Source organism: Selaginella moellendorffii, unplaced genomic scaffold, assembly GCF_000143415.4.
Source record: "Selaginella moellendorffii unplaced genomic scaffold, v1.0 SELMOscaffold_31, whole genome shotgun sequence".
Taxonomy (NCBI): domain Eukaryota; kingdom Viridiplantae; phylum Streptophyta; class Lycopodiopsida; order Selaginellales; family Selaginellaceae; genus Selaginella; species Selaginella moellendorffii.
In genome coordinates, this window is record NW_003314292.1 from 1,484,339 (window position 1) to 1,509,919 (window position 25,581).

The following is a 25,581-nucleotide window of genomic DNA, read 5'->3' on the forward strand; positions in this document are numbered from 1 at the left end:
AAAATAGTGTGTTTTGGGCGGATGCACCACCGTGGGACGCTTCTTGGTCTTAAGAAGCTAATACAGGTGCTATTGGGAAACGTTGATGTTCTACAGCTCTCTACGTTTCACTGGATGGAGCTGCTGGTGGCGCATTTCCTACATCTGATACCTTTTTCTTTGGTATGTATGAACTGTGTAGTGTGCTAAGTTCACTTGCAATTATCGGGTGCAGGTCTTAGATGGAATGCGTAGCATAGCTTCCAAGTGCAAAGGATTGAAAAGTTCTGGGGACGAAGACCTTCAAGAACTTTTATCTGCAATTATCAGCAACGACACCGAGGTAAATGCTCTTCCCAGTACTATACAGATACTCTTTGCGAAGTGTACGAAGGTTTTCAATGCCTGGTAAGAACTTCTCATGTCGAATATTGATATAAATTTTCTATCAGGATGATGGCGCATGTTGATGATCTCCTGATAGCAAAAGGGGAGGACGTTCGATCTCTTCTTGAAGAAGACAGGCAAACTCTAGGCGGCTTGAGCTTGAAAGAACTCCATCGTTTGGTTTATTCTCAAGTACTGTCTTCGCACAGCTTAACCTGGCAGGTATATCGTTGATTTCTTTGTTCTTGATGTTTGTCTAACAATTATCTCAGCTAGCACCTGTTTACCTCGCGGCTTGCCCAAAGCAAGGCCTGGGAATGCTTGAAGCTCTCCTAATGAAGCAGAGTTGTTCCAATCAGAAACTGGCATTGAAGGTTGGTCTTGGTGTGACGTTTTCTTGAATCTTAATGTGAATTTTGTGCAACAGGCACTAGAGATATGCCGCCTCTATGAACCTGATACCGTGAGCACAGCCATCGCCAGGGTTTAGTATCCTCTTCTTGCTCCAAGAATCGGTATGGAGCTGTTCTCACATCTCGTTTACACTCTAAACTTCGGATCGATCAGATGGAGCTGCTGGAATGGCCGGAGCAAGTGCTGGTTAGCGAGTCCGAAACAAACACTCTACTCTGCTGCCTCCAGGAACTCTTCCTCGCCAGGGACCGCCTAGAGAACGACATCCTAGGCACCGCAGAGCCTGGCGCTGTGGATCGCCTGAGATTGGCGCTGGCATCCAACTTGGGCCGTGCCATCTTGCAAAGCTGATCGTTTCTACGAAGGTAGGAAGGATTTCTTCTTGAACTGTACAATTCAGAAGCGTGAGTCTAATTAAGCAAATAGTTTGACCGTAAAACTTCGCTAAAAGTCAATTTTTAGTCAACACAGTCTTCAGTTATTGGAAGTGTTTCATTGGCTGCCATTACACACCCCTTTAATCAGTTGGGTTTAGGGTAGGATTGTAATATTATTGTTTAATTTTCGTGGGCAGAAATATTTTGAAAGAATATTTAACATGGTGGATCTAAAGGAAGATAATAAACCCTAAGAAAAAGACTATGGTGACAGGAAGGTGACTTAAAGATGATTGCAATTATTTCTTGGCGAGGGGAAAATTGTTAAGCACCAAGTTAGGATAATAGGATAAAAAAAGGACTTTACAATCAAATAATCACCCCTTTAACCAGTTAGGTTAAGGTGTAAAAAATAGAATCATACTCCCAGGCTCCATCATGTGGTTCCTGAGCAGTGACACAAAACAATCTTACTCTTGTTCTTGATAGCTTGGCATAAATTCTCTCTGTCCAAAAATCACTAGCTGATTCTCAGCGTGCAACAAATGTAGTTGCTCCACCACGATTGCTGCTGCTTAGTCACCACCACTACCACTGCTACCAGCGCCACTGCTAAACTTTGGCGAGGGGTTTCTAACATTCTCGATGGCTTTCATCAGGACGTTGCTATTGGTATGCTTGGGTGGTGGCATCAATAAAACAGATGCATGCAACACCTCCCTATCCTGCCTTGGCAATCTCAGACAAGTGCAAACAAGATTTTGCTACTCTCCCCTAACAGTGTGATTTCACCCTGTTGACGTTCACGGCCCATTTCCTTCACCATCAATTCTCCAAAGGGTTTTTAAAGTTGTGAAAGTTGACTTAGTGGACCTGTGGTTTTCCACAAGCACTCTACCCAGAGCAATGTACGGCAGTTTATCATGCCCTAAAAGCATATGCGTAAAGAATATGATACCTGATTTTCTTGATATTGGGACTACTGCATGGCGTTTTCTGTTCGGTGTAAATGCGTTTAACTCGTTTTCTGCACTAAACTAATCTTTCAGAACGCTCAATCCACCTAATCACCTTTTGTTTTTTAACCTGCAGTTTTGGAGGTATATGTATGACAAAGTCATGCACGATGAGTCAAGCTATACTTCATTTTGGGATAAACATGTTTTGTGCACTAAACTAACCCATTTACCCCATTAGTCTTCTTCTGGTGTACATACCTCTTCTGAAGGTGAATTGCAATGGCAACCATGGCGACAATGCAGGGAGCCTTGGTGACATTGAGGCGAATTTTGATTTCAGCAAGGTAAAGTGGAACCTGTCTTGCCCAAAGCAGTGCTTAACTCCTTGTGGAATGCTCCAGATTGATGTGCGTTCCAAGAGTTCTGAGGATTACCTCCACACCAACCTGGCACCATCGTTTGGGACATTGAATGCAGAAACAGTGAAGAAGATGGATGAGGTTCTCAAAGTTTGCATCTCGGGAACCACAGACCTTCTAGCCAAAGTGCCACCGAAAGAGCGAACTTGGGAGAAGGTCAACTCCACGTTCATGCAAAATCCCCTGGTTGAGCCAATGGGCGATGGAGTTAGCAGAGCTGACCAGTTTCTCAACAAAAGCTCTAGCGACTTCAAGATTGACAGGTCACCGGACCCAGCTACTGTGAAAGCGGTAAAAGAGTCATGTATTATGGAAGAGCTCTATTAACCTTTGCGGCCTTCTCTCGTCACAGGTTCAGGTCTGGTTTGTGAATCTCATCGCAGATGAGGACGTCCTGAAATCAACCAAGATCGACATTAAAGTTGTTGGGGAAATTGTTGCTTAGTCAGGGGTGACCATTACCAGCTTTGAAAATTTCTTTGCCAAGCATGAGCACCACGAGAAGACCATAATTGACATCGGGGTCTTAAGGTACCCTGATATGCAAAACCCGTACTTCAAGGTTTGTGCCCAGGCTGCCTTTTGTATTTCAGTCACAGCTCATGCTTATGAGTACAGGTGTACCGCATCAAACTCTTTGTTTGGTCTGATAGCAACCGTATTGTGTTCCATCAGGAGGATTCCAATGGCATCATTGGAGGTGAGGTGTCTAATGTAAACCACTGAAGACTGCACGCTCCTTTTGTTCTATTTGCAGAGTTCACCTTCCGTAAGTTTAAGCCGCGCAAGGAGCTCATTGACAAGATGAACCCAGACGCCAAAAAGAAGGCTGTGGAAGACATCTTTGGTTTCTAATATCTAAATTGAGCCAAAGATGCCTCAAGCTAAAACATCTTTCTAAATACATGACCTACTTGAAAATAACAGCTATCTATTGTCTTTATATTTTTTAATCTCAATTTCTGAAAAGAGACAATCAGGGAAACAAAGACTTGATATACAAACTACAATAAAAGTAATAAATATCTAAAACCTAGATGCTTTGGATTCCAAGTACTTTTGTCAATGTTGCAAACTTTTGCCTTTGAAACGTGATGATAAATTTATCTCTGTCTATATACTGTTTATAGTCTTGTGGTGCCCATCAAGAAGCATAAATATTCTTTGTGATATATTACTAAAACGAAACAGGACAGTTTGCCATGTGAAGATCATTATCATTGTCTCGTTGGTCTTTGTAGATTCTTCGTGCTCAAGGTTACCACAAGTTAGCCAGGGACACCCTCAATCAGCCCTAAGCCGAGTTGATGGCTTAGTCGTGAGTGCCATTTGGCTCTCCATCTTGCTGGATTTTCCCATCCTGTCGCTTTGATGCAAACGACTCCAGGAACACTGTCGCAATAATATTGTAGAAATGGATTTTGACAAGGAACAGAACTTCGAAAATAGAACTTTAGAGAATGCTACTTGGAACAAGGCAAAGGGAGGCCCACAAAACCGTCGAGCTTTTCCTCCCCCTCTAACTCACGAACTTTGTCACAAGCACATTGTAAGTTTTCTTTTGCAAATGCTTACGTACTGATCAGTAGGCGTGACATCTCCTGCTATAGGGTCGAGTTTTTAGGATCCTAGAAATCTACTCCAGGACAAGACGATCAAGACGTTAATACAGTTGTAATTTTTTTAAATTAATAAGCTAAATGCGCGAATCTTTCCAAAACAGCAACGTCACTTTGGTCTTTTCTTAGTTTCTTGTCCAGCTGAGAACAGAGGTTTGTCTAGCTCAAGCATGAGTTTCTAAATGAATACGTCCTGCGTTCTGACATGGTTGAATTATCCTTGCTCATATTTACGACCAGTAAACATTACATAATCAACGGCTACTTTGATTTTCTTCCTCTCGCAGCAAGGTGGTCCCTTCGTACTCGGTGCTCGCTCCCTCCTCGCCTGCCAAATACCTCCCTGGTATGGAAGTCCTGGTGTTGCCGTAGGTTTTAAGCCTGACTTTTCTAAGGTTTGATGTGGTTGCAGCAAAGTTTTTAGTTTCTCAGATTTTATTACATGCAGGCGAGGGAAAAATGGCGAAGTCAGGTTTCCAAGCTTGAAAATAGTGTGTTTTGGGCGGAATGCAACCACCGTGGGACGCTTCTTGGTCTTAAGAAGCTAATACAGGTGCTATTGGGAAACGTTGATGTTCTACAGCTCTCTACGTTTCACTGGATGGAGCTGCTGGTGGCGCATTTCCTACATCTGATACCTTTTTCTTTGGTATGTATGAACTGTGTAGTGTGCTAAGTTCACTTGCAATTATCGGGTGCAGGTCTTAGATGGAATGCGTAGCATAGCTTCCAAGTGCAAAGGATTGAAAAGTTCTGGGGACGAAGACCTTCAAGAACTTTTATCTGCAATTATCAGCAACGACACCGAGGTAAATGCTCTTCCCAGTACTATACAGATACTCTTTGCGAAGTGTACGAAGGTTTTCAATGCCTGGTAAGAACTTCTCATGTCGAATATTTATATAAATTTTCTATCAGGATGATGGCGCATGTTGATGATCTCCTGATAGCAAAAGGGGAGGACGTTCGATCTCTTCTTGAAGAAGACAGGCAAACTCTAGGCGGCTTGAGCTTGAAAGAACTCCATCGTTTGGTTTATTCTCAAGTACTGTCTTCGCACAGCTTAACCTGGCAGGTATATCGTTGATTTCTTTGTTCTTGATGTTTGTCTAACAATTATCTCAGCTAGCACCTGTTTACCTCGCGGCTTGCCCAAAGCAAGGCCTGGGAATGCTTGAAGCTCTCCTAATGAAGCAGAGTTGTTCCAATCAGAAACTGGCATTGAAGGTTGGTCTTGGTGTGACGTTTTCTTGAATCTTAATGTGAATTTTGTGCAACAGGCACTAGAGATATGCCGCCTCTATGAACCTGATACCGTGAGCACAGCCATCGCCAGGGTTTAGTATCCTCTTCCTTTCCAGGCTTGGGGTTCTCACCTGTGTTTTATGTCTTCCAGGCTGTTGGTGTTCATAGTTTAAAGCATGGAAAGAAGGGCCAAGGGATAATGTGGCTTCAATTGGCCCGAGACGAGCAGAGGCTTTCTACTCTTGCGGATAGCTTTTGAACACAATAACGTCTGGTGAAGCTGATAGTCTGGATAATCTCGAGGTAGCAGTCTTACGTTTTATTTGATACACGCACACTTTTAACGCTCTTTTCCCGTGCCAGCATTTTGAGGGTCTCTGTGACATCCTTGGCTCGGGAGCAACGAAGCATCAAGGCCTGTCGTTCCTAGCAAGGTACTCACTTCATACAGTTGCAAAACTATCCGGAGCTCACTTCCAACTTCACGCAGGTACAAAAGCTTTAAGGCAGCGCTGCAAAACATCAGAGATCTGCGTTGTAGGGAGGCTTCCTACACCCGAACGGATTGGTAACCTGGAGAAGAGAAGTCACCGCTGCTCTGCCAAGTGCAGCGAGGTTTTCGTAAAACCCCGGCTTGCAGCTTCTAAAATCTGGAACCTTTCCACGTAAATTCTGGCTGTCCTTGCTCCAAGAATCGGTATGGAGCTGTTCTCACGTCTCGTTTACACTCTAAACTTCGGATCGATCAGATGGAGCTGCTGGAATGGCCGGAGCAAGTGCTGGTTAGCGAGTCCGAAACAAACACTCTACTCTGCTGCCTCCAGGAACTCTTCCTCGCCAGGGACCGCCTAGAGAACGACATCCTAGGCACCGCAGAGCCTGGCGCTGTGGATCGCCTGAGATTGGCACTGGCATCCAACTTGGGCCGTGCCATCTTGCAAAGCTGATCGTTTCTACGAAGGTAGGAAGGATTTCTTCTTGAACTGTACAATTCAGAAGCGTGAGTCTAATTAAGCAAATAGTTTGACCGTAAAACTTCGCTAAAAGTCAATTTTTAGTCAACACAGTCTTCAGTTATTGGAAGTGTTAGCTTTTCATTGGTTTTCAATGAATATAATTGTTTAATTTTCGTGGGCAGAAATATTCTGAAAGAATATTTAACATGGTGGATCTAAAGGAAGATAATAAACTCTAAGAAAAAGACTATGGTGACAGGAAGGTGACTTAAAGATGATTGCAATTATTTCTTGGCGAGGGGAAAATTGTTAAGCACCAAGTTAGGATAATAGGATAAAAAAACATTGTTACACACCAGATCAAAATAATAGGATAAAAAAGGGACTTTACAATCAAATAATCACCCCTTTAACCAGTTAGGTTAAAGTGTAAAAAATAGAATCATACTCCCAGGCTCCATCATGTGGTTCCTGAGCAGTGACACAAAACAATCCTACTCTTGTTCTTGATAGCTTGGCATAAATTCTCTCTGTCCAAAAATCACTAGCTAATTCTTAGCGTGCAACAAATGTAGTTGCTCCACCACGATCGCTGCTGCTTATGCCGGTTGTCACCACCACTACCACTGCTACCAGCGCCACTGCTAAACTTTGGCAAGGGGTTTCTAACATTCTCAATGGCTTTCATCAGGACGTTGCTATTGGTATGCTTGGGTGGTGGCATCAATAAAACAGATGCATGCAACACCTCTTTATCCTGCCTTGGAAGTCAGGCTCCCAATCTCAGACAAGTGCAAACAAGCTTTCGCTTTCGCATGAGGTGTCTAATGTAAACCACTGAAGACTGCACGCTCCTTTTGTTCTATTTGCAGAGTTCACCTTCCGTAAGTTTAAGCCGCGCAAGTAGACCATTGACGAGATGAACCCAGACGCCAAAAAGAAGGCTGTGGAAGCTGCAGATAACATCTTTGGTTTCTAATATCTAAATTGAGCCAAAGATACCTCAAGCTAAAACATCTTTCTAAATACATGACCTACTTGAAAATAACAGCTATCTATTGTCTTTATATTTTTTAATCTTAATTTCTGAAAAGAGACAATCAGGGAAACAAAGACTTGATATACAAACTACAATAAAAGTAATAAATATCTAAAACCTAGATGCTTTGGATTCCAAGTACTTTTGCCTTCCAGTGGAACATTGAAACGTGATGATAAATTTATCTCTGTCTATATACTGTTTATAGTCTTGTGGTGCCCATCAAGAAGCATAAGTATTCTTTGTGATATATTAATAAAACGAAACAGGACAGTTTGCCATGTGAAGATCATTATCATTGTCTCGTTGGTCTTTGTAGATTCTTCGTGCTCAAGGTTACCACAAGTTAGCCAGCCTCAATCAGCCCTAAGCCGAGTTGATGGCTTAGTCGTGAGTGCCATTTGGCTCTCCATCTTGCTGGATTTTCCCATCCTGTCGCTTTGATGCAAACGACCCCAGGAACACTGTCGCAATAATATTGTAGAAATGGATTTTGACAAGGAACAGAACTTCGAAAATAGAACTTTAGAGAATGCTACTTGGAACAAGGCAAAGGGAGGCCCACCAAACCGTCGAGCTTTTCCTCCCCCTCTAACTCACGAACTTTGTCACCAGCACATTGTAAGTTTTCTTTTGCAAATGCTTACGTACTGATCAGTAGGCGTGACATCTCCTGTTATAGGGTCGAGTTTTTAGGATCCTAGAAATCTACTCCAGGACAAGACGATCAAGACGTTAATACAGTTGTAATTTTTTTAAATTAATAAGCTAAATGCGCGAATCTTTCCAAAACAGCAACGTCACTTTGGTCTTTTCTTAGTTTCTTGTCCAGCTGAGAACAGAGGTTTGTCTAGCTCAAGCATGAGTTTCTAAATGAATACGTCCTGCGTTCTGACATGGTTGAATTATCCTTGCTCATACTTACGACCAGTAAACATTACATAATCAACGGCTACTTTGATTTTCTTTCTCTCGCAGCAAGGTGGTCCCTTCGTACTCGGTGCTCGCTCCCTCCTCGCCTGCCAAATACCTCCCTGGTATGGAAGTCCTGGTGTTGCCGTAGGTTTTAAGCCTGACTTTTCTAAGGTTTGATGTGGTTGCAGCAAAGTTTTTAGTTTCTCAGATTTTATTACATGCAGGCGAGGGAAAAATGGCGAAGTCAGGTTTCCAAGCTTGAAAATAGTGTGTTTTGGGCGGAATGCAACCACCGTGGGACGCTTCTTGGTCTTAAGAAGCTAATACAGGTGCTATTGGGAAACGTTGATATTCTACAGCTCTCTACAATTCACTGGATGGAGCTGCTGGTGGCGCATTTCCTACATCTGATACCTTTTTCTTTGGTATGTATGAACTGTGTAGTGTGCTAAGTTCACTTGCAATTATCGGGTGCAGGTCTTAATGCGTAGCATAGCTTCCAAGTGCAAAGGATTGAAAAGTTCTGGGGATGAAGACCTTCAAGAACTTTTATCTGCAATTATCAGCAACGACACCGAGGTAAATGCTCTTCCCAGTACTATACAGATACTCTTTGCAAAGTGTACGAAGGTTTTCAATGCCTGGTAAGAACTTCTCATGTCGAATATTTATATAAATTTTCTATCAGGATGATGGCGCATGTTAATGATCTCCTGATAGCAAAAGGGGAGGACGTTCGATCTCTTCTTGAAGAAGACCTTGACAGAACTCCATCGTTTGGTTTATTCTCAAGTACTGTCTTCGCACAGCTTAACCTGGCATTGATTTCCTTCTTCTTGATGTCTAAACCGGCTAGAGAACGACATCCTAAGCACCGCAGAGCCTGGCGCTGTGGATTGCCTGAGATTGGCACTGGCATCCAACTTGGGCCGTGCCATCTTGCAAAGCTGATCGTTTCTTCGTTGTCAAACAAAGGTAGGATTTCTTCTTGAACTGTACAATTCAGAAGCGTGAGTCTAATTGAGCAAATAGTTTGACCGTAGAACTTCGCTAAAAGTCAATATTTAGTCAACATAGTCTTCTGTCACTGAGAATGTTAGCTTTTCATTCATTTTCATACTTGAACTCAGCAATTAATCTATACACATGTACGGCTACGTTGATTTGTTAGTCACCCTCAGAACCAAGCACTACTACACCAGCGTCCTAGTCTTGGGCACCCGAAGCATCTCACGCCTGCCTTGGATGGATACAAGCCGGGCTCCCAATCTCGGACAAGCCCAATCAAGCTTTTGCTACTCTTGCAAAAGGCCCCAGACCAGCGCATGAAACGAGTGTGTGATTTCACCCTGTTGACGTTCACGGCCCTTTTCATTTCACCACTCTCCGAGACGATGCTGTGAAACTTGACTTAGTGGACCTGTGGTTTTCCACAAGCGCTGGTTCCTTTGCGATGCGATGCGGTTCCAGCGACCGGCTGGGGCAAAGCCGTCTACGCATTTGGCGAGGAGAGGAAGAATCCCAACAAGTTAAGTGGCGTTGGGTCAAGCTAGACTACTGCACCGAAGGAGGCTTGGCGTTTTGGACCGAACGTGTTTGGTGTAGATGCGTTTCCTGCACCGAACTAGTTTTCTGCGCTAAACTAATCTTTCAGAACGCTCATCCAAATCACCTTTTGTTTTTTAACCGGGTATACCTGCAATTTTTGGAGGTATATGTATGACAAAGTCATGCAGCACGTGCTGCGATGATACTTCATTTTGGGATAAACATGTTTTGTGCACTAAACTAACTCATTTACCCCATTATAAAAAGTGAGTGTACATACCTCTTCTGGTGCACATACTTCTTCTGAAGGTGAATTGCAATGGCAACCATGGCAACAATGCAGGGAGCCTTCGGTTCATTGAAGGAGATTGGTGACATTGTGGCGAATTTTGATTTCAGCAAGGTAAAGTTGAACCTGTCTTGCCCAAAGCAGTGCTTAACTCCTTGTGGAATGCTCCAGATTGATGTGCGTTCCAAGACTGCTGAGGATTACCTCCACACCAACCTGGCACCATCGTTTGGGGGATTGAATGCAGAAACAGTGAAGAAGATGGATGAGGTTCTCAAAGTTTGCATCTCGGGAACCACAGACCTTATAGCCAAAGTGGCACCGAAAGAGCGAACTTGGGAGAAGGTCAACTCCATGTTCATGCAAAATCCCCTGGTTGAGCCAATGGGCGATGGGATTAGCAGAGCTGACAAGTTTCTCAACAAAAGCTCTAGCAATTTCAGGATTGACGGGTCACCGGACCCAGCTATTGTGAAAGCGGTAATAGAATCATGTATTATGGAAGAGCTCTATTAACCTTTGCGGCCTTTTCTCGTCACAGGTTCAGGTCTGGTTTGTGAATCTCGTCGCAGATGAGGACGTCCTGAAATCAACCAAGATCGACATTAAAGTTCTTGGGGAAATTGTTGCTCAGTCAGGGGCGACCATTACCAGCTTTGAAAATTTCTTTGCCAAGCATGAGCACCACGAGAAGACCATAATTGACATCGGGGTCTTAAGGTACCCTGATATGCAAAACCCGTACTTCAAGGTTTGTGCCCAGGCTGCCCTTTGTATTTCAGTCACCGCTCACGTTTTTGAGTACAGGTGTACCGCATCAAACTCTTTGCTTGGTCTGATAGCAACCGTATTGTGTTCCATCAGGAGGATTCCAATGGCATCATTGGAGGTGAGGTGTCTAATGTAAACCACTGAAAGACTGCACGCTCCTTTTGTTCTATTTGCAGAGTTCACCTTCCGTAAGTTTAAGCCGCGCAAGGAGGTCATTGACAAGATGAACCCAGACGCCAAAAGGAAGGCCGTGGAAGCTGCAGATAACATCTTTGGTTTCTAATCCAAGATGCCTCAAGCTAAAACATCTTTCTAAATACATGACCTACTTGAACTATCTATTGTGTTTATAAAATAATCACAATCAGGGCATAGACAATAAAAGTAATAAATATCTAAAACCTAGATGCTTTGGATTCCAAGATGATAAGTTTATCTATATACTGTTTATAGTCTTGTGGTAGTCTTATGATATATTAATAAAACGAAACAGGACAGTATGCCATGTGTATCATTGTCTTGTTGGTCTTTGTAAATTCTTCGCACTCAAGGTTACCACAAGTTAGCCAGGGACACCCTCAATCAGCTCTAAGCCGAGTTGATGGCTTGGTCGTGCGGCTGTGAGTGCCATTTGGCTCTCCATCTTGCCGTCGCTTTGATGCAAACGACCACAGGAACACTGTCGCAATAATATTGTAGAGCAACAAGGTCTCTCAGACAAGGGAATATCTAAATGGATTTTGACAAGGAACAGAACTTCGAGAATAGGACTGTAGAGAATGCTACTGGGCGTTTTTATTGTAAACGGCTTGGCACAGCGCAGCCAGTGCTGATGGAACAAGGCAAAGGGAGGCCCTCAAAACCGTCAAGCTTTACCTCCTTCTGTAACTCACGAACTTTGTCGCGAGCACAATATAAGTTTTCTTTGGCAAATGCTTACATACTGATCAGTAGGCGTGACATCTCCTGCTATAGGGTCTAGTTTTTAGGATCCTAGAAATCTACTCCGGGAGACGTCAATACACCAACTTACAAAGAAAATTAATATTGCAGGTGCTTTTATGCTGCCAAAATTTGAGTTGTAAATTTTTTAAATTAGTTGTTCCGTGAAATCTAATAAGCTAAATGTGCGAATCTTTCCAAAACAGCAACTTCACTTTTTTCTTTTCTTTGTTTCTTGTCCAGCTGAGAACATATGAATAGTCCTGCGTTCTGACATGGTTGAATTATCCTTGCTCATATTTACATTAAGCAAATAGTTTGACCATGACCTTCTTAAAAGTCAATATTAGTCACATGGATTACATAATCAATACACTTGTATACTTTGCTCTCGCTGCAAGGTGGTCCCTTCGTACTCGGTGCTCGCTCCCTCCTCACCTGCCAAATACCTCCCAACCTCAAGGCTGCTGCCAAACTCGTTGCGGGAGAACGCAATAACAGCTCTCCATGCTAGGCAAGAGCGTTCACTTCCACTGGCCACGCCTTCTGAAGATCAGCCAAGCCTCCCCACGACTCATATTGCAGTGGAGTAGAAGATGGAGGATGTTTCTGTCCTGCGTCGATACAAGTCGGGTTCTCCACGCATTAAGCTGGACCATCTTCCCTGGGTTCTGGGTGTACATCCTTCCGCCCTACGTCGAGGAAAGGAAAGACAAGCTTGATCTTGTCTCCAGCCTTGTAAATCTTGGTGGAGGGAACATCTTCCGTACAAGCTCGCCCGCCTTGTTGCCCTGCTGACGGGGACGGCCAGCCAGCAGGCCCTCGTGATTTCTTCTTGATCAGAATGAGCATTGATATCTCTTCCAGGCACCGAGGAGATCCTGAAAGCCTGCTCGCTGTATATCGTCTGGGCCCGACGACGACGTGAAAGCTTTTCTATCCGACTTCGACGTCTCGACGTCGTGTCCCCCCTCCTTCCTCCATGGATGAGTTCTTCGATGTCACGAATGAGGCTGGGCGGTTTTCCACTTGCTTGGTTCCTTGGTGGCCGGGGAGGAGTACTTCGACGCGACGGCAATGCAGTTCCAGCGAATCTGGGACCTGCTGAGAGATTGTGTGTCCCAAACGCTTATCGACGAAGGAGTCATCACGGAACTTCCATGATGGAAGTTCTTCAGCAAGTCGAATCGGCCGCGCAATATCATCATGGGCCGGGGAAAAAGCGCATTTGGCGAGGAGAGGAAGAATCCCCACAAGTTTGAGAAGGTGAAGGCCGAGCTCGCTGCGAAGATTATGGAACTCCCTCCGGCAATGTATCGGAAGCTCAAGATTATGATATGCTACGCAGCTGCAGGCCAGTTCGTCCAGTTTTTCATGCTGCAAGCAAGAAGCGTTGATTCACTGAGAAATCTCTGTTTTCTAACGTTCTTTTGGCGCAGGGAGTCCTCACGCCAGTGACTGACGTGCTGGATGTGACTAAGCACATACCGTTCAAGCTCTACTTCTTGTTGCTATGGCCGCTGAAACCCCGTGAGTGATGAACAAGCTCGCACCGATTCCGTACTGACTAGATCGTTGCAGGCCTCCGCTTGATACGTTTGTTCTCCATGGTCACTGGGAAATCAAGCTCACGCTCGAGGGCGCTGTGAAGAGAATCGTAGACTTCGAAGCGTATTCTTGCAAACACGAGGTCTGTCTTGCCGGCCTCGAGGCCGCTTACATCGCTGCCATAGAAGGTGGCGGACATATGATCAGTAGCGTGTTCGGGCCTACACTTGAGTCCAAGGAGGTACAACTCATGCGCGAGGTGACTCTCACTGCCATCCCGAAGCACATGTAGGTTCTGATATCTCGGAATCATCAGAACGATCTTCTTCATCAGACAGTAGCAGCGGCAGTGGCGGCAGGAGGAGAAAGAGAGCGAGATTTGCGACGGTCACCAAGAGCACGGAAGCGATCAAGGAGATGAAGGCGGTCTATGAGGTGGAAACTCTACCACTCTGTGTGATGAAATATCCCGACAATGAGGAGGACATGCGCGACATGGCATATGGAGTTTTGCGAGGATTGAAAGCTTTGCACAAAGCTGGTAAGCTTTCTTAATTTTCTTTTCTTCTGTCTTTCGGTCTTAGTGTCTGTCTCATCCTGGTTTGTAAACTTCCAGGCTTGGTGCACAAGATCATGTATGACAAGAAGTACTTGCTGATCGATCTCAGCAAGAATGAAGAAGTGCCAGCGTTTCAATTTAAAGGCTGGATCGCGACAAGGCTGGAGGCCGACTGGCGCTACGTGATTTAATCCGACTTCCATCAACTCGGACTCGTGCTCCAGTCTACAGAAATCGAACCAAAGACTTTGGTTCATCGATTTGCTCTTGAGCAGACCTCAGGTCAACCACTGCTAAAAGGCTTTTAGTGAACACACATAGAATAAGAATATGCCATAGAAGAAGAATTAGGGCGGACGTGGATTATGCTTCGCTTGGATTTTTCTATCCTTAGAATATGCTTTAAACTCAAACGAATTTTAGGGCACGACAGATGCCCCTAGTCTTCTTCTTCCTCGGAAATGCGCGGGGACGAGGAGGATGAGCGATCCCGGGGCGTCGGGCTACGTCGTGCTGCTGCGGCGATGCATCGCGGGCAGGGATCTGGAGGGCGGCCGGCGATTGCACGGGCTGGCACACCGATCTCTTCGTCGCCAATCTCCTCATCCAGATGTATGGCGCCTGCCGCTCCATCGCCAGCGCATGGTCGTCTTCCGCGAGCTCCGCGTCCGCAACCTCTTCACCATCAACATCACCATCGCCGCGCTTGCCCAGAACAGCTGCTTCCGCGACGCGCGATCCCTGTTCGTGGAATCCCCCCGCCGCGACGTCGTTACCTGGAACTCGATGCTCACCATCGCCGCGCACCGCCTCCGGATCGGCGAGGCGCGGGAGGTCTTCGCGCGGATGCCTGCCCGGAGCGTCGTCTCTGCGAACGCGATGATCGCAGCATTTGCCCAATGCGGGCAAATTCGCGAAGCCCAGGAGTTCTTCCGCGACGCCATAGCCGAGAGGGACGTCTCGAGCTGGAACAATCTCCTCCACGCCAGCGTCTCCTCCAGCGAGGTCGATCTCGCGCGATCGGTCTTCGATGCTATGCCGCACTGGGATTGTGTCGCGTGGTTGAGCATGATCCAGGGCTACGCCGAACGCTGATGTGCAACGCCGAGGAGCTCTTCCTCGCGCTGGATCATCCGGATCTCATGTCCATCACGTCCATGATCGCGGGCTATGAAGATCGACCAGGCGAGGGAGCTCTTCTCGCGGATGAAGCACTGCAACACCGTTGCCTGGAACGTGATGATCCCGGCGCTGAGGAGGCGCGGCAGGCATTCGATTCGATGACGGCGCCGAGGAATCTCTCGTCCTGGAACACGGTCATCTCGGCCTACGCACAGGCGGGACTGGTGGATCGCGCGAGGGAGCTCTTCGATCAAACCCTGGACAAGAACGCGGTGACCTGGACGGCGGTGATGCACGCGGCAGCTCCGCGAGGCGCGATCGATCCTCGACGCCATGCCGGAGCCAAACATCGTGTCGTGGACGACGATGATCACGGCCTTACGCGCAGCACGGCGCCGGCGCCGACGCGATCCAGCTCTTCCGGATCATGGATCTTGAGACGATCGTGAGCGTGCTTTTCGCGGCCACGGCGATCCAAGATCCATCGCTAGCGCACCACATCCTGCCCGATATCCGCCACAGCGCCTCTACCGCGAGGGCGCGGTGGGGAATTCTCTCGTCCATCTCTTCAGCCGATCGGGACGGCTGGACGACGCGCGCGAGATCTTCCAGGGGATGATCGACAGAGCACGGTTTCTTGGAATATCGCCATCACGGCCACGGCCAAGGCCGCTCCAGCTGCTGGAATCCATGGTGCTCGACGGTTGCGCGCCCGACGCGATCACATTCTCGTGTCACATTGGATCGCTGGATCACCTTGTTGAACATAGAGGATTGAAAATAAACGTTTAAAAGAAACGTGCCTTGGTACCTATAGTTTCATGATAAAAACCATCACATTCTAGAAAATGCATTTTACGAAAACATGCTTACTTCATGGGATGAATGGAAAGCAACAGAAGCCTCATTCCCAGATGCATTTCTCCAGATATAACAGACATGACGAGGTAGTAGCAAAAGATTGCAAATGTGGTGGTTCCTAGCAAGCCTGAAAGGAAGGAAACTATTCAGGTCTAGAGATCGCATCGACAGAAAGTACCCCAGGCACTGTCAAGCTGAATAAAGACTTGGTTCAGAAACGGAAAAGCTGGAGGATTGACAAGCATGAAAACAATGATGTGGAGAAGCCAAATTATAGACAAAGCCAAACTGCAACAAGAGAAATAATAAGACTGAATCTTTTTCTTAAGACTTAAAAGACTTTCTTACCTGACAATGCCAAAAACAAGCTTGGCTAGCTAGAAGAGAACCGTAAGAGCCCAGGATGTGTCTGCCTGAGAGTAAACCAACATTAGAATCAACACAAAAACTTAAATGGTAAACTAGAACGGTAGCTTCTCTCCCTGTGGGAATGCCTCGTTCAGAGCTTGAACATCATCTTCCAAAAAGACAAGCTCCTGAATCGAGCTACACATATGCGTTTGTCAACACGATCACGTCCACCATTTACTTTTGTTTCTGTGCGCAGGGGTGCTGACCTGCTGGACTTTCTTCACATTTTTTCGAAACTTCCGTCCTTTCTTCCCACCTCTCTCTTCGCGTTGGAGGCCCAAAGTCGCCGTTTTTAGCTCGTTAGAGCGCTTGGCTAGATCAGTCGCCTCCTGTAAAGCCATCACCTTGAAGATATTAGTTGCAAGAAACGAGAACAAATCACACACACACACACCTTTACGTATTGAGCACGAGTAGTAACACACTTGGGCCTATTCTTGAACGCAAATATGAGGCTCAGTGGTAATGTTGCCATTCCAACACCTCCGAACATCTGCAGGAAGGAAATCAGATCTTCTAGAAAACAACACATAAAACGACATTACCGTGAAGAGTATTGATCTTATTATTGTGCTTAATGCGATCATGTAAGTCGGGAAGGGCGCACGCCCAGACCACGTAGTTTTAACCAGAGATCCAGACGTATAAGCTGCACACTGTCACACAATATTGTCAGATCAATGAAGAAAGGGAAAATGTAAAAGAAAAAGTTTACCAAATCATTGGTGAATGCCAGCGTCGTGGATGAAAGATGTCTCACGGTGAAATCAGCATAGCCGATCACAGCTTCAAGCAATCACGTAAAAAAAGGGTTTAAGAACAAAAGATGGAAAAGAGCTTCTCACCATAGAGAAATCCCAAGAGGAGGCAGAGGACTGTGAGGAGTATCACCACCCGTTCTTTACCCTTTGTGTCACAGTCCTGGAAATCACCACGAACAAAGAAAGCTTTTGAGATCATGGAGGAATAGAAAGAACTTAAGAAACTCTAGGAGGAGCTCGGTCGATTGAGTGTTCTAAGAACAAGAAGAAAAAGATGGAAGATTACTTCTCCTGGTCGCTCTCGTAGAAGAAGATCGCGAAAGGAGTGACGAGATAGACGAGCACAGTGTCGATGATGTAAACCGCCCACCATAGCTGCTTCATCGGGAGAGTGAGCTTACACGCCCCGACGTAGAGATTCTTCTCGCAGGAATGGCGATTCGCGACGTCCGCCGGGAGCATCAGGATCGAGAGTTGGGCAATGCTGAGCCCAATCACGACGATGATCTTGGGAAGGTAGGCCTGATTCTGGAGCGCGTGATGCCGGGGATCCGGCGCCTCGAGGAGCTGGAGAACGGGGAGCGTAATGCCGGTGGCGATGGATCCTCCAGCTCCTCGGCCGCGGTAATCTATAGCGTGCCGGGCGGATTGAGGGATCCAGGGCGATTGTGGGTGTCGTGGAGCAATGGGAACCAGCTCCAGCTCTCCTACATCGAGAATGCTGTGGGAGGCGGCGGAAGAGTCACGGAGATTCATCTGGGAGAAGGATGGGATGCCGAGAGGCGGCATGATTCTCTCCCGGCTTTTGCTCTTCTCCAGAACCAGCGGCAATTGGGCTACAACCCAGGCGACTGGTATGAAAAATTCTTCTCTTTTTACTCTAGAAACGCTAGGTGTGATCGCAGGTGGGAGCATGTATTAGAGTATAGCAAGAGCATTCACAGCGTTCTCGACCAGCCCACGCAAGGCAAGGTTAGCCATTGTATCATGCGTGAGCGAATGATGTGAAAGATTTTTTTTGTTTTTTTCTTGCAGGGGGAGAAGACCTCGATGTTTAAGGCTGTGTGGGAGCTCATAGAAGTTTTCTATGTGGACAGAAGCGCGACATGGTGGCTTCCGGAGTGTCTTGTAGACTGGCTAGCGGTAAGAAGCAGTGAGTTTTTTCTTGACTTATGATTGATTTGCCTGTGAGCTTTGCAGGAGTACGACGAAGTCCTCTTCAGTGATGAAGACACTGTACATTCCAAGGTGGTGTCGTTCCAGCGGAAGCTTTCCGAGATTCAAGTAAGTTCGAAGTCTTGCAGCTTTTTGTTTTCTCTTTGTGTATCATTTTTTAACTTGCACTTGCAGTTTCCCGAAGATGATGTAGCTTTCTGGGATGCAATGGCTTCGGCGTTGTCAGTCGGATGGCTTGACGTTGTTGGAAGTTGTAAAACTGTCCGTGTAAGTTTCATTGGTAATCTTAATCTTCCAGATAGCTTTCTTGCGGATGCATGGATCGTATCGATTGGATCAGCTTGATCACCGGCAGGTTTCTTTCTTCATGCTGTTCTGTTGACTTGCGTTAACTTCCGGATGCTTTTTTATGTCTTGGCAGACTGAAAATGGCCTCTTAGAAGCAGTTACACTGCTCATTATGCAAATGCCGCGGCTGCGCCCGAGGCTCCCTGATGGAAGTCCTGGTGTTGCTATAGGTTTTAAGCCTGACTTTTCTAAGGTTTGATGTGGTTGCAGCAAGTTTCTCAGATTTGATTACATGCAGGCGAGGGAAAAATTGGCGAAGTCAGGTTTCCAAGCTTGAAAATAGTGTGTTTTGGGCGGAATGCAACCACCGTGGGACGCTTCTTGGTCTTAAGAAGCTAATACAGGTGCTATTGGGAAACGTTGATGTTCTACAGCTCTCTACGTTTCACTGGATGGAGCTGCTGGTGGCGCATTTCCTACATCTGATACCTTTTTCTTTGGTATGTATGAACTGTGTAGTGTGCTAAGTTCACTTGCAATTATCGGGTGCAGGTCTTAGATGGAATGCGTAGCATAGCTTCCAAGTGCAAAGGATTGAAAAGTTCTGGGGACGAAGACCTTGAAGAACTTTTATCTGCAATTATCAGCAACGACACCGAGGTAAATGCTCTTCCCCGTCACAGTGGTAAGAACTTCTCATGTCGAATATTTATATAAATTTTCTATCAGGATGATGGCGCATGTTGATGATCTCTTGATAGCAAAAGGGGAGGACGTTCGATCTCTTCTTGAAGAAGACCTTGACAGAACTCCATCGTTTGGTTTATTCTCAAGTACTGTCTTCGCACAGCTTAACCTGGCAGGTATGTCTTTGATTTCTTTCTTCTTGATGGGCATCCAGCCATCTTGCAAAGCTGATCGTTTCTTCGTTGTCAAACAAAGGTAGGATTTCTTCTTGAACTGTACAATTCAGAAGCGTGAGTCTAATAGTTTGACCGTAGAATTTCGCTAAAAGTCAATATTTAGTCAACATAGTCTTCTGTCATTGAAAATGTTAGCTTTTCATTGATTTTCATACTTGAACTCAGCAATTAATCTATACACATGTACGGCTACGTTGATTTGTTAGGCACCCTCAGAACCAAGCACTGCTACACCAGCGTCGTCCCTTCGTACTCTGCAGATGCCCGCAACGCCTCCCTAGTCTCAGGCACCCGAAGCATCTCACGCCTGCCTTGGATGGATATAAGTCGGGCTCCCAATCTCAGACAAGCCCAATCAAGCTTTTGCTACTCTTGCAAAAGGCCCCAGACCAGCGCATGAAACGAGTGTGTGATTTCATCACGGCCCATTTCATTTCACCACTCTCCGAGACGATGCTGTGAAACTTGACTTAGTGGACCTGTGATTTTCCACAAGCGCTGGTTCCTTTGCGACGCGATGTGGTTCCAGCGACCGGCTGGGGCAAAGCCGTCTACGCATTTGGCGAGGAGAGGAAGAATCCCAACAAGTTAAATGCTGTAGGTTATCATGCCCTAAAAGCATATGCATAAAGAATATGAAACGATACCTGATTTCTGGCGTTGGGTTAAGCTCCGAAGGAGGCTTGGCGTTTTGCACCAAACGCGTTTGGTGTAGATGCGTTTCCTGCACCGAACTAGTTTTCTGCACTAAACTAATCTTTCAGAACGCTCATCCAAATCACCTTTTGTTTTTTAACCGGGTATACCTGCATTTTTTTGGAGGTATATGTATGACAAAGTCATGCAGCACTGAGTCACTTCATTTTGGGATAAACATGTTTTGTACACTAAACTAACTCATTTACCCCATTATAAAAAGTGAGTGTACATACCTCTTCTGGTGTACATACTTCTTCTGAAGGTGAATTGCAATGGCAACCATGGCGACAATGCTGGGAGCCTTCGGTTCATTGAAGGAGATTGGTGACATTGTGGCGAATTTTGATTTCAGCAAGGTAAAGTTGAACCTGTCTTGCCCAAAGCAGTGCTTAACTCCTTGTGGAATGCTCCAGATTGATGTGCGTTCCAAGACTGCTGAGGATTACCTCCACACCAACCTGACACCATCGTTTGGGGGATTGAATGCAGAAACAGTGAAGAAGATGGATGAGGTTCTCAAAGTTTGCATCGCGGGAACCACAGACCTTCTAGCCAAAGTGCCACCGAAAGAGCGAACTTGGGAGAAGGTCAACTCCATGTTCATGCAAAATCCCCTGGTTGAGCCAATGGGCGATGGGATTAGCAGAGCTGACAAGTTTCTCAACAAAAGCTCTAACGATTTCAAGTTTGACAGGTCACCGGATGCAGTTATTGTGAGAGCGGTAATAGAAGTTATGTATTATAGAAGAGCTCTATTAACCGTTGCGGCCTTCTCTCATCACAGGTTCAGACCTGGTTTGTGAATCTCATTGCAGATGAGGACGTCCTGAAATCAACCAAGATCGACATTGAAGTTCTTGGGCGCATTGTTGCTCAGTCAGGGGCGGCCATTAACAGCTTTAAAACTTTCTTTGCCAACGATGAGCACCACGAGAAGACCATAATTGACATCAGGGTCTTAATGTACCCTGATATCCAAAACCCGTACTTCAAGGTTTGTATTTCTTCAGCCGTTCCCAGCCCTTCGTATTTCAGTCACAGCTCATGTTTTTGAGTACAGGTGTACCGCATCAAACTCTTTGCTTGGTCTGATAGCTACCGTATTCTGTACCATCAGGAGGATTCCAATGGCATCACTGGAGGTGAGGTGTCTAATGTGAACCACTGAAAACTGCACGCTCCTTTTGTTCTATTTGCAGAGTTCACCTTCCGTAAGTTTAAGCCGCGCAAGGAGGTCATTGAGAACATGAACCCAGATGCCAAAAAGAAGGCTGTGGAAGCTGCAGATAACATCTTTCGTTTCTAATATCCAGGCTGTGTCAATCGAGCCAAGATGCCCTTTGCTTCAAGCTAAAACATCTTCCTAGATAATAATGATCTATTGTGTTTACATGTTTTAATCTCAATTTCTGAAAAGAGACAATCAGCCTGGAACGACAAACTACAATAAAGTAATAAATATCTAAAAGCTAGATGCTTTGGATTCCAAGTACTTTTGTCAATGTAGCAATGTTTTGCCTTCCACTGGAACATTGAAAGGTGATGATAAGTTTATCTATCTATCTATATACTGTTTATAGTCTTGTGGTGCCCATCAAGTATTCTTTGTGATATATTAATAAAACGAAACAGGACAGTTTGCCATGTGTAGATCATTGTCTCGTTGGTCTCTGTAGGTTCTTCGCGCTCAAGGTTACCACAAGTTAGCCAGGGACACGCTCAATCAGCTCTAAGCCTCTGGTGCTGGATTTTCCGATCCTGTCGCTTTGATGCAAACGACCCCGGGAACACTGTCGCAATAATATTGTAGAGCAACAAGGTCTCTCAGACAAGGGAATATCTAAATGGATTTTGACAAGGAACAGAACTTCGAAAATAGAACTTTAGAGAATGCTACTTGGAACAAGGCAAAGGGAGGCCCTCAAAACCGTCGAGCTTTTCCTCCTCTAACTCACGAACTTTGTCACGAGCACATTGTAAGTTTTCTTTTGCAAATGCTTACGTACTGATCAGTAGGCGTGATATCTCCTGCTATAGGGTCGAGTTTTTAGGATCCTAGAAATCTACTCCGGGACAAGACGATCAAGACGTTAATACAATTGTAATGTTTTTAAATTAATAAGCTAAATGCGCGAATCTTTCCAAAACAGCAACGTCACTTTGGTCTTTTCTTAGTTTCTTGTCCAGCTGAGAACAGAGGTTTGTCTAGCTCAAGCATGAGTTTCTAAATGAATACGTCCTGCGTTCTGACATGGTTGAATTATCCTTGCTCATATTTACGACCAGTCTAAAGCTTAAACATTACATAATCAACGGCTACTTTGATTTTCTTCCTCTCGCATACTCGGTGCTCGCTCCCTCCTCGCCTGCCAAATACCTCCCTGATATGGAAGTCCTGGTGTTGCTATAGGTTTTAAGCCTGACTTTTCTAAGGTTTGATGTGGTTGCAGCAAAGTTTTTAGTTTCTCAGATTTTATTACATGCAGGCGAGGGAAAAATGGCGAAGTCAGGTTTCCAAACTTGAAAATAGTGTGTTTTGGGCGGAATGCAACCACTGTGGGACGCTTCTTGGTCTTAAGAAGCTAATACAGGTGCTATTGGGAAACGTTGATGTTCTACAGCTCTCTACGATTCACTGGATGGAGCTGCTGGTGGCGCATTTCCTACATCTGATACCTTTTTCTTTGGCATGTATGAACTGTGTAGTGTGCTAAGTTCACTTGCAATTATCGGGTGCAGGTCTTAGATGGAATGCGTAGCATAGCTTCCAAGTGCAAAGGATTGAAAAGTTCTGGGGACGAAGACCTTCAAGAACTTTTATCTGCAATTATCAGCAACGACACCGAGGTAAATGCTCTTCCCCGTCACAGTGGTAAGAACTTCTCATGTCGAATATTTATATAAATTTTCTATCAGGATGATGGCGCATGTTGATGATCTCCTGATAGCAAGAGGGGAGGACGTTCGATCTCTTCTTGAAGAAGACCTTGACAGAACTCCATCGTTTTGTTTATTCTCAAATACTGTCTTTGCACAGCTTAACCTGGCAGGTATGTCTTTGATTTCTTTCTTCTTGATGTCTAAACTGGCTAGAGAACGACATCCTAAGCACCGCAGAGCCTGGCGCTGTGGATCGCCTGAGATTGGCACTGGCATCCAACTTGGGCCGTGCCATCTTGCAAAGCTGATCGTTTCTTCGTTGTCAAACAAAGGTAGGATTTCTTCTTGAACTGTACAATTAAGCAAATAGTTTGACCGTAGAACTTCGCTAAAAGTCAATATTTAGTCAACATAGTCTTCTGTCATTGAAAATGTTAGCTTTTCATTGTTTTTCATACTTGCACTCAGCAATTAATCTATACACATGTACGGCTATGTTGATTTGTTAGTCACCCTCAGAACCAAGCACTACACCAGCATCGTCCCTTCGTACTCTCCCTAGTCTTAGGCACCCGAAGCATCTCACGCCTGCCTTGGATGGATACAAGTCAGGCTCCCAATCTCGGACAAGCCCAATCAAGCTTTTGCTACTCTTGCAAAAGGTGCATGAAACGAGTGTCTGATTTCACCCTGTTGACGTTCACGGCCCATTTCATTTCACCACTCTCTGAGACGATGCTGTGAAACTTGACTTAGTGGACCTGTGGTTTTCCACAAGCGCTGGTTCCTTTCCAGCGACCGGCTGGGGCAAAGCCGTCTACGCATTTGGCGAGGAGAGGAAGAATCCCAACAAGTTAAGTGCTGCAGTTTATCATGCCCTAAAAGCATAATATGATTTTTGGCGTTGGGTCAAGCTAGACTACTGCACCGAAGGAGGCTTGGCGTTTTGCACCAAACGCGTTTGGTGTAGATGCGTTTCCTGCACCGAACTAGTTTTCTGCACTAAACTAATCTTTCAGAACGCTCATCCAAATCACCTTTTGTTTTTTAACCGGGTATACCTGCATTTTTTTGGAGGTATATGTATGACAAAGTCATGCAGCACGTGCTGCGATGAGTCACTTCATTTTGGGATAAACATGTTTTGTACACTAAACTAACTCATTTACCCCATTATAAAAAGTGAGTGTACATACCTCTTCTGGTGTACATACTTCTTCTGAAGGTGAATTGCAATGGCAACCATGGCGACAATGCAGGGAGCCTTCGGTTCATTGAAGGAGATTGGTGACATTGTGGCGAATTTTGATTTCAGCAAGGTAAAGTTGAACCTGTCTTGCCCAAAGCAGTGCTTAACTCCTTGTGGAATGCTCCAGATTGATGTGCGTTCCAAGACTGCTGAGGATTACCTCCACACCAACCTGGCACCATCGTTTGGGGGATTGAATGCAGAAACAGTGAAGAAGATGGATGAGGTTCTCAAAGTTTGCATCTCGGGAACCACAGACCTTATAGCCAAAGTGGCACCGAAAGAGCGAACTTGGGAGAAGGTCAACTCCATGTTCATGCAAAATCCCCTGGTTGAGCCAATGGGCGATGGGATTAGCAGAGCTGACAAGTTTCTCAACAAAAGCTCTAGCGATTTCAAGATTGACGGGTCACCGGACCCAGCTATTGTGAAAGCGGTAATAGAGTCATGTATTGTGGAAGAGCTCTATTAACCTTTGCGGCCTTCTCTCGTCACAGGTTCAGGTCTGGTTTGTGAATCTCATCGCAGATGAGGACGTCCTGAAATCAACCAAGATCGACATTGAAGTTCTTGGGCGCATTGTTGCTCAGTCAGGGGCGACCATTACCAGCTTTGAAAATTTCTTTGCCAAGCATGAGCACCACGAGAAGACCATAATTGACATCGGGGTCTTAAGGTACCCTGATATGCAAAACCCGTACTTCAAGGTTTGTGCCCAGGCTGCCCTTTGTATTTCAGTCACAGCTCATGTTTTTGAGTACAGGTGTACCGCATCAAACTCTTTGCTTGGTCTGATAGCAACCGTATTGTGTTCCATCAGGAGGATTCCAATGGCATCACTGGAGGTGAGGTGTCTAATGTAAACCACTGAAAACTGCACGGTCCTTTTGTTCTATTTGCAGAGTTCACCTTCCGTAAGTTTAAGCCGCGCAAGGAGCTCATTGACAAGATGAACCCAGACGCCAAAAAGAAGGCTGTGGAAGCTGCAGATAACATCTTTGGTTTCTAATATCTAAATTGAGCCAAGATGCCTCAAGCTTTCTAAATACATGACCTACTTGAAAATAACAGCTATCTATTGTCTTTATATTTTTTAGGGAAACAAAGACTTCATAGACAATAAAAGTAATAAATATCTAAAACCTAGATGCTTTGGATTCCAAGTACTTTTGTCAATGACTGGAACATTGAAAGGTGATGATAAGTTTATCTATATACTGTTTATAGTCTTGTGGTATTCTTTTG

General features: G+C 45.4%; 5 protein-coding genes, 1 long non-coding RNA gene and 1 pseudogene across 6 annotated transcripts in view; 6 read left to right on the plus strand and 1 right to left on the minus strand.

Annotated features, from left to right (window-relative positions):
• LOC9649744 (nuclear pore complex protein NUP85) overlaps window positions 1-864 on the plus strand; it is a 10,233-nt gene extending 9,369 nt beyond the window's left edge. Inside the window, exons 7-11 of the mRNA XM_024681524.1 lie at window positions 47-162; window positions 215-387; window positions 432-588; window positions 639-740; window positions 794-864. Of these exons, the coding sequence (XP_024537292.1) occupies window positions 47-162; window positions 215-387; window positions 432-588; window positions 639-740; window positions 794-856 (611 nt within the window). The 3' untranslated portion in view covers window positions 857-864. The remainder of the gene's footprint in view (window positions 1-46; window positions 163-214; window positions 388-431; window positions 589-638; window positions 741-793) is intronic.
• Window positions 865-2,985: 2,121 nt separating this feature from the next.
• Window positions 2,986-3,367, plus strand: LOC112348597. Its single transcript, XR_002993114.1, has 3 exons — window positions 2,986-3,097; window positions 3,154-3,235; window positions 3,293-3,367. It is a non-coding gene; the product is annotated as an uncharacterized LOC112348597 (long non-coding RNA).
• Window positions 3,368-3,949: 582 nt separating this feature from the next.
• Window positions 3,950-6,434, plus strand: LOC112348634 (nuclear pore complex protein NUP85-like). Its single transcript, XM_024681525.1, has 9 exons — window positions 3,950-4,084; window positions 4,442-4,549; window positions 4,603-4,803; window positions 4,856-5,028; window positions 5,073-5,229; window positions 5,280-5,381; window positions 5,435-5,491; window positions 5,551-5,625; window positions 6,202-6,434. The coding sequence occupies exons 1-9, from the start codon at window positions 3,950-3,952 to the stop codon at window positions 6,379-6,381; spliced, it is 1,188 nt and encodes a 395-aa protein (XP_024537293.1). The 3' UTR covers window positions 6,382-6,434.
• A 3,709-nt stretch (window positions 6,435-10,143) lies between these two features.
• Window positions 10,144-11,254, plus strand: LOC112348595. Its single transcript, XM_024681425.1, has 5 exons — window positions 10,144-10,260; window positions 10,318-10,626; window positions 10,688-10,897; window positions 10,954-11,035; window positions 11,094-11,254. The coding sequence occupies exons 1-5, from the start codon at window positions 10,177-10,179 to the stop codon at window positions 11,198-11,200; spliced, it is 792 nt and encodes a 263-aa protein (XP_024537193.1). The 5' UTR covers window positions 10,144-10,176; the 3' UTR covers window positions 11,201-11,254.
• A 4,697-nt stretch (window positions 11,255-15,951) lies between these two features.
• On the minus strand, window positions 15,952-17,910 carry LOC9649340 (annotated as a pseudogene).
• Window positions 17,911-20,429: 2,519 nt separating this feature from the next.
• On the plus strand, window positions 20,430-21,640 carry LOC112348596. Its single transcript, XM_024681426.1, has 5 exons — window positions 20,430-20,563; window positions 20,621-20,929; window positions 20,992-21,201; window positions 21,268-21,349; window positions 21,407-21,640. Exons 1-5 carry the CDS (start codon window positions 20,480-20,482, stop codon window positions 21,511-21,513), a joined length of 792 nt encoding a protein of 263 aa, XP_024537194.1. The 5' UTR covers window positions 20,430-20,479; the 3' UTR covers window positions 21,514-21,640.
• Window positions 21,641-24,282: 2,642 nt separating this feature from the next.
• On the plus strand, window positions 24,283-25,465 carry LOC112348591. The gene is made up of 5 exons (XM_024681422.1): window positions 24,283-24,406; window positions 24,464-24,772; window positions 24,834-25,043; window positions 25,100-25,181; window positions 25,239-25,465. The coding sequence occupies exons 1-5, from the start codon at window positions 24,323-24,325 to the stop codon at window positions 25,343-25,345; spliced, it is 792 nt and encodes a 263-aa protein (XP_024537190.1). The 5' UTR covers window positions 24,283-24,322; the 3' UTR covers window positions 25,346-25,465.
• The last annotated feature ends 116 nt before the right edge of the window (window positions 25,466-25,581 follow it).